We start from the raw sequence: 8,494 nt of genomic DNA, 5'->3' as shown, positions 1-8,494 counted from the left end.
ACAAGTAACTCTTTCGTACTAGCCCCCGAGCAACGAAAATCGTGGGTTTATACACCCCTAAATGTTGGTGGGGAACCGTCAGTGATTTCCATATTAGGAAATTTGACGGTTAGGATTTTCGTTGCTCTGAGGTCGGCAGCTGTGTGCCCTGTGAAAAGGGTAGATTAGAAAGTATCCCACGCAACGCGAGTCAAAGATGATATTAAGAGGATGCAGCTGCAGATTGCACTCCAGTGAGACCGAGCTCCAAATTCCAGGAGGGTAGATAAAATAAAATTGATGAACGTGAGCTTCGGAAAACGGAGAGTTTTTGTATACGTAACACACGCTTTCGTTGTTAAATCGGAGCAGATTTGAAAGAGTAGTTAAGTGAGTCGGACGGAGCCAGCATTCAAGAGCGTCCGGCAGCTAGGCAACCCATCGTACCCCGCTCGGTACTCTTCCACTTTCCCTGTCTTCTGCGTTCCTCGCGGGGTCGCGCCGCGCTCTTACAATGTTCCAATGCGTGTGTTAGAAAAATGCCCTACCAAAGCGAAAGAGTTAATTTTTGCTTTTTAATTAAACAGAAGAGTTTCGCGCGTGGCGAAAAATAAACACCCGATTTCGAAGACAATTTGCAAAAAAAAAGGACAAAAACTTTAATTTTTGGAATTCTAATCTTTAAGTCAAATTTAATTCATCTAAAATTTAATAAAGCCGTTAAAAAAAACTTACAAATAACAATAAATTTTACACTATTTATAAACTTAATAATTAGCGAAAAACTTAAAAAAAAAACTGTGAATTACAAATAATGTTACAGTATTTACAGTATTTACACTATTTACAAACTTAATAATTAGCAAAAAACTATACATTTTTAATATTGGGTGGTTCTACCTTGTGCATTGATAACCGCCTCGAAGCGATGCGGCATACTTGCAATTAATTTATTCACGACACTGATAAGGATCGCGTCCCACTCTTCTTGCGCGATTTGAATCAGCTCTGCTTGGGTCCGCGGAGGAGGGATGTGGTCCGTAATACGTCGTTTGAGGTTATCCCATAAATGTTCTATTAGATTTAAATTCGTGCTTACCGCCGGTTGCTTCATTAGTGTAATATTGTTTTCCGCCAAAAAGGTCTGAGTAATGCGCGCGGTGTGGGGGCGCGCATTATCTTGCATCAGCACGAAGTTGTGCACCTCAGCCGCTATTGGAACCACGTGCTGACGCAGGAATAGTTCAATATATTGTTCCGCGCTGAGGCCAGGGCGCGGAATGTGAACTAGGGGGGTCTTACGTCCATGCATAATGCCAACAAACACAAAACCAAAAGAATCCACGACGAACACACGTCCCACAACCTACATCAAGGACCAAGAAGACTGTAAAAGATAAAAGAAGACAGAGGACAGAAGACAACATCAAAACCAACCACCAACAACCCTGCTCTGGACAACCCACCACGTACTGCGGGGACAACCCACCTGAGCGATGGAACACGCGGTATACGTACCGCTCCTGGGAAAGACGGGTTCTGACCCCCATGCATGTGAGTATCAGGGCCCGCTCCCAGGGAACCGGGCTAACCAGGGGACCCCCTGGATAGGAACTGGAAACTTATATCCAGCCTAAACGGGGGGACCGAGGGCCTAACCGCAGGGGTGGAGGGAGTCGGAACAGGGTTAACAACAGCCAGAAGACCATCGAAACGCCGAACCAACTGAACATCAAGAGACACCAAAACATAAAAATCCCCCAAAATCCCATGATATACACACGACAAACAACAAAAACCAAATTAAAACAAAACGAAACAAACAAAAGCACACAAACAGGGACAGAAGACCAACAAAGGACATCAGGATAATAAAAAAAAGAGATGAATAGATGGAAATGGTAAAAGGTAACAAAGAAGTAAGAAAGGAAAGAAGAATACAACAACCAATAACACTACATCTACACAACACCACACCCACCATGCACCCCTCTCAACAACAAATAATAATAACAATCGAGATTCAAACCACAAAACCAATAAGAACAAACAAATATATCAACTCCACTCCACACTCAAATGACTTTCAGCACCTTGCCAACCGGGCAGGGGGACCAATCGCGCCCTGGACCACGCCAACGAGCCAGAACTCACCCCCCCCCTTCCCCAAAAAACCATCTCATCGGCTTCAACGGCGAGGAAGAGGATAGGGGGACCCATCATCTCATACATCCCCTCTATCCGACATACATCTAGCTAACCGAGCTAGCTAAACAACGCAAACAAACCCCAAAGAAAAGTCAGAAAGGAAGAAAACCATAAAAGAAAAGACAAGATAAGAGACGAAGAACAAAAGAAGAAATAAAGCAAAGAACAATTATCACAATACACAGCAAGCTAACCTAAGCCTACCGAAGAAAAGCGGAGAACAACCATACTAACTAGCAAATATACGAACAAACCAGAACACAAACACACAAAACCCAAAAACCTAAACAACATGGCACTTAAAATCATACAAATCAACGTACAACATAGCAAGGGGGCGACTGCCACCCTAGTCGAAACAATGAGAAGAACAAAAGCAGATATAGCCCTAATCCAAGAACCCTGGGTGTGCCATAATGCGCCTAGAGGTCTTGGACTAACGGGAAAAATACACACACCGACAAACGATGGCAAAATGAGAACATGCATTCTCACACGAAAGGGACTCGAGGCTACTCTGATCCCACATTTAAGTAACAGGGATAACACTGTAGTGGCCTTCGAATGCAAGAATCCAAATACAAGCCCTAGCCCAACAAACAATAACAACCAAGAAAACTACAGATGACTCGCCATAACAACATACCTACCATGGAATGCTACAGAATCACCCCCAGGTGACAAACACAGAGAAATACTAACATGGTGCATAAAAAAGAACATCGAAGCAATTGTTGGTGCCGACGTGAACGCAAGTCACGCTAGATGAGGCAGCACTGACACCAACACCAGAGGCAATAGAATGGTGGAATTCCTAGACGAATTCGGCTTAATATGCCACAACAGAGGCAACACCCCGACATTTGTAATAAGAACAAGAGAAGAAGTACTAAATGCAATGTACAGCACTCGAGAAATGTCTCATAGGATAAAAAACTGGAGAGTGTTAGATAAAGACAGCCTCTCCGACCATAGATACATATCCTTTGAAATAGAAGAGCCAACAACAAGAACACCAATCAGCAGAAGAAACCCAAGAAAAACCAGATGGACTGAATTCATGGAAGAAATAGACACAAAGATCAACAACCTCCCATTGAGATACGGCAGCAATAGCACAGAGCTAAACATTGCAGCCGAGGCATTAACCAAAACTATTGCCGAAGCCTGAGAGAACAGCACCGAAGAAAAAGAGTGCAAAACAAAAATCGACATAGCTTGGTGGAACTAGAAATAGCGAACCAACAAAAGCTCATTAAGAATTTCACTAAAATAGCAAGAAGGAATAAACGCGATCCAAGCAAATGGGCCAAAGTAAAAGAAGCCAAGAAAACTCTAACAACCAACGTACTAAAAGCCAAAAGAAACAGCTGGAAGAAATACTGCGCCAGCTTCAACTCTGCAAAAGAAACAGCAAGACTATACAAACTACTTGAAACAAAACCACATGAAGCACTAGGCACCCTAAAAAATGCCGAAGGGACCTACACAAACAATAATCATGAAATTATAAAAACTCTAATGAACACTCACTTCCCAGGGTTCCAAGAATTAACAATAAGCGAAGATACAACAGAGGAAACAAACGCCTCCAATACAGCATACAACCAACCGGCTGACTGGAACACGGCCAACAAAATCATAAACCAGGAGAAACTGAAATGGGCAGTAAACACATTCCAACCATACAAAGCCCCCGGCCCAGACGGGATATACCCAAAAACACTCAAGATGACAACAGCGAATGAGAAAGCAAGAAACTACATGACAAAAATTATCAGAGCTAGCCTAGCTCTGGGTATAATACCAAACAGCTGGCAAGGAACGAAAGTAGTCTTCCTCCCCAAACCGGGTAAACATGACTACACAGCGGTCTTCAGACCAATTTGTCTAATGTCTACAACACTAAAACTCATCGAGAGATTAGTAGATAGACACATAACAAGCACAAACTTAAACACGAAGCCTCTACACAAATTTCAGAACGCATTTAGAGCCGGCTTACACAAAATAGTCAACTTCGTGGAAACAGTCATTAACAAAAAAGAAATAGTAGTGGCTTGCTTCATCGATATAGAGGACGCGTTCAACTGCACACCAACGGAGGTAATGATACAAGCCCTCCACGAATTCGGAGTAGAAGCATGTCTGATAAGATGGATCAAACACATGCTAGAAAATCGCAAACTAATAAGCAGCAGAGGCGAAACTACGATCCAAGGCACTGTCCAAAGAGGATGCCCACAAGGAAGAATACTATCACCACTACTATGGTGTCTGGCAGTGGACAGTCTCCTATACGCCCTTGAAGACAACAATGTCATGGTAATGGCCTATGCGGACGACGTGGTATTCATGGCAAAAGGAAAAAACATGACTCAAATCAGAACAAGAATTCAAGACGCACTAATAGCCCTAGAAGAATGGTACGAATCGGTAGGTCTATCAGTCAGAAAATAAAGAGACCCAATCTAGGCACATTAGAATTCGCCAACAAAGAACTAAAAACCACCAGGAAAGTGAAGTATCTGGGAGTGACAATAAACGAGAAACTGACATGGAGAGAACATGTCTTCTCAAAAGTTGCAGAAGCAAAAAAGAACCTCAACCTTCTATGCAGAATGCTAGATCCAACATGGGGCATAAATCCCATAACAACCAAATGGATCTACGAAGCAATCATAGTACCGAGAGCAACATTCGGGAACATCGTCTGGTGGCAAACATCCAACATGATCACAGCCACCACGAAACTAGATAGCATACAAGGCACAGCCTTAAGGGAATGGACTCCCGTGCCTTGTATGTGCTCGTACGCACTCACACAGCTCCACACCACTGTATACGTACACGGAACTGCAAGGGTTCCGCATTGTCCTATTTTTGTCTCGACAATGCAGATTCGAGACCTCTCAATAGTCGTTTCCGGTAGATAAATGTACAAACTAGAGCGCAAGCTCCTATAGGTAGTCTACTTTTTGCTTTTTTGTGTCATAATTAATAATATTCAGCAGTACTTCGCGATCAAAAGAAGCAATATGGTGGTGCGACAGTGCTGCCACGTTGTCTAAGCTAACATACGCTGCTGAATATTGTTAATTATGACAGAAAAAAGCAAAAGTAGAGTCCCTATGGGAGCTTACGCTCTAGCTTGAACATTTATCTAGCGGAAACGACTATTGAAAAGTCTCAATTTTGCATTGTCGAAACAAAAATAGGACAATGCGCAAGTCCTTGCATCCTCTCCAGGATTATCATGTTACACGTAAAATATAGTTCGAAAAATTATTGTAAATATCGACTAGACTCTGCCGAATAAGCGAGACTTGCAATATTACATTTGTGACATTTTTCTGATTACAATGATATTTACAATATCTCGGCACAGCTGCTCGCTCCAATCATACATTGTCGTTGACGTCTCGCTTGTTTATAAAGCCTACCTTACCTTACCAGCATCATATTTTGAACAGCAGAAATTGTATTCAGCTCCTCTACTGGCTAAATGTTTTATTTAATTTACTTATTCTAGTGGCCACCCGGTCTTTATGTCGCGTCGATCTTTTCGGCGAAGGAGTCCACTTCCTTCGGTTCTTTAAAAACCACACCAACAAGAGCATTAGAGGTAATAACCAACTGCTCCCCCCTAGACGTTAAAATAAAAGAACTAGCGATGAAGACAGCCATGAGACTACACGGCTGGGGTCACTGGGAAAATATAGACAGAGGTCACAGCCAAATAATCAAACAGAATGGCAATGAATCAATTAAAGACATGTATCTGGTCCCAAAAGACAGACTAATCACAGAATACATATTCGAGAAAAAATACGAAACCAAAATTGATTCCAAAGAGACATGGAACACTACCACGTTACATCAAAACAACGACATAGTATGGTATACGGACGGCTCTAGGAAAGAGAACCTCTCCGGTGCAGGCTGGTACTGCGGGAAAGGCCTATCGAACGAAGGCTTCAAACAACTTTGTAAATATGCTACAGTATACCAGGCTGAAGTAATAGCCATATCTGAATGCACGCAAGAAATGCTTAACCTGAACATAAACTGCAAGAGAATAACAATATGTACAGATAGCCAAGCGGCAATCAAAGCACTGGACAAAGCCGAAATCACATCAAGAATAACCAAAAAATGCAAGATAACATTAAACACACTTGCCATAAACAACAGAATAACAATACGATGGGTACCGGGACACAACGGTATAATAGGCAACGAAAAAGCGGACAGACTGGCAAACAGGGAATCAGACGAACCTCCGATGGGGCCGGAATCAATCATCCCAATACCAGAAACGGTATACACACTGGAAATAGAGAGACTAAGGAACTCTATGAAAAAGAGAAAATGGAAAGAGACACAAGGATGCGAGCAAGCTAAAACGCTGCTCGGCACCGAAATAAACAATAAAAAGAGAATCAAACAGATTCTCAACTTGAAGAAAGAAGACGCGAGAAACGTGGTGAGCGACAGGACACGCAGTGTCCTAACAGGACACGCTCCCTTAAAAGCACATCTGAACAAGATGGGCAAATGTCCAGACGATCTATGTAACCAGTGCGGAGAAGCTCCAGAGACAACGACACGCATTCTATGCGAATGTCCAAGATTAGTGATGAAAAGAGGCAGATACTTTGAACAGTTTATCATAGACCCTAATGATATAAAAACACTTGATCCGAAAAAGATAGCATTCCTCGCCGACATCAATCCATGGAGATTAGAAGATGTAAACACAAGAGAAGGAAAGGGGAAAAGTGGAGAAGATCCAAAGATAGCGGAAAACGGGACTATACGGCAAACACCCAATAAACGGGAAACCAACGGAGTCCTGCCGAGGCAGTGGATCACAGAGGGGAGCGAGGCTAGGGCTACCCCTTTCACAACAACCAAAATGTAACAGTAATCTGACAAGAAACGAGTTAAGTAAACGAAAGGACGATGGGAGGAACCCAAGAAGGATCACCGATGGGCGTTAAGACCAACAGTCGATCCGAAGGGCCCATCCCATCGCTCAAACCCAGAAGGAGGAAATACGGAACAAACAAGACAGCACACAAATGTAAGGAGCAAGGGACGCGCACTGTCAGATAAACTTGACGGAAGGATGGGTCAAAAATGTGATCGCCGACAGGCCACTAAGTCAGAAAGGAATAATCACATGGGCCCCTCAAAGCAGCGTCCCCGTCAGATTCCGCTGAATCACCAGAACAAGGGTGCTGAGTAAGAGTTATGCCACGCCGGCAGAAATGCTGGTATGGCCACAGTAAAGAGCACGGAACGCCGATGGAAACACAGGCGTGGCCACTGTAAGGATCATGGCACGTCGATGGAAACATCGACGTAGCCACAGTAAATAGCACGGCACGTCGATGGAAACATCGGCGTGGTCGCAGTAAGGATCATGGCATGTTGATGGAAACATCGGCAAGGTCACAGTAAAGAGCACGGCATGTCGATGGAAACATCGGCGTGGCCGCAGCAAGGATGATGGCACGTCAATGGAAACATCGGCATGGCCACAGCAACAAATATGGCACGATGGCAGTAATGCTGACGTGGCCACAGTTAAGAAGAATTCCACCATCGTAGGAAAAGGAGTCACGGAACCACATAGATGGATCCACTGACTCCGTGGAAGGGCTTGTGTCCCTGGCCTCAGAACAAGGTATCAGCAAGGCAGGCACCAGACGGACTGAGGGGTATCTCGCAGAAAAACCGTACAGGAATGACACTGTACAGATCTCATACTCCGCTGGGTGTAGAACAGAAGGACATAGCAAGGGAAAGAGTAGAGCACGGGACAGGCCATGGTACCATACCAAGAGCTGAGAGCGGGAATATTCAGTACTTTACTTACCGTAGGCCACCATACCTACGGCTGACGACGTCTGAGTCCCCCCACTCGCGTCCCGGTCAGACTTCTCATCACAGTAAACGAAATAATCTAGTAACAGGAAGTACGCAAGGCAGAGAGATGCGCCGACTGCGCCTCGGCGAATCCACCGTAACCGAACACAATAACCATCTCCTAGAAAAGGGCTCGCGCACCTCCCCACAGAACGGGAGGAGTTCGGCCTAGGACGGGTGGTGACCGACCGACCAAACTACACCATTGTAGGAAAAGGGGTCACGGAACCACACAGATGGATCTACGGACCCTGTGGAAGGGGTGGTGACCCTTCCAAACAGTGGAAACAACCTTCCAGCATGGAGAAGGGGGAAACCCAATTTGTTCCCCCTGAAGCGGGTGGTGGCCGCGAGCAAAGTAAGAAATTCGCCA

At 44.3% G+C, this 8,494-nt stretch overlaps 1 protein-coding gene across 1 annotated transcript; it reads left to right on the top strand.

Moving 5' to 3' along the window:
* The first annotated feature begins 3,918 nt into the window (after positions 1–3,918).
* Positions 3,919–7,111, top strand: LOC128896663 (uncharacterized). Its single transcript, XM_054160020.1, has 3 exons — positions 3,919–4,613; positions 4,703–4,989; positions 5,838–7,111. Exons 1-3 carry the CDS (start codon positions 3,919–3,921, stop codon positions 7,109–7,111), a joined length of 2,256 nt encoding a protein of 751 aa, XP_054015995.1.
* Positions 7,112–8,494: the final 1,383 nt, after the last annotated feature.

The sequence above is a fragment of the Hylaeus anthracinus genome, unplaced genomic scaffold, assembly GCF_026225885.1.
Source record: "Hylaeus anthracinus isolate JK02 unplaced genomic scaffold, UHH_iyHylAnth1.0_haploid 11940, whole genome shotgun sequence".
Lineage (NCBI taxonomy): Eukaryota > Metazoa > Arthropoda > Insecta > Hymenoptera > Colletidae > Hylaeus > Hylaeus anthracinus.
The sequence above is the reverse complement of the archived record's forward strand: the minus strand, read 5'-3'. Positions and strand labels throughout refer to the sequence as shown.

Bases quoted from the DNA above. Each gene is read 5' to 3' on its own strand.
- LOC128896663 (XM_054160020.1), top strand. From the start codon at position 3,919: ATGACAACAGCGAATGAGAAAGCAAGAAACTACATGACAAAAATTATC. The intron at 4,614-4,702 runs GTACGAATCGGT...AAAAACCACCAG, and splicing joins CTAATAGCCCTAGAAGAATG to GAAAGTGAAGTATCTGGGAG. The intron at 4,990-5,837 runs GTATGTGCTCGT...GCTCCCCCCTAG, and splicing joins GGAATGGACTCCCGTGCCTT to ACGTTAAAATAAAAGAACTA.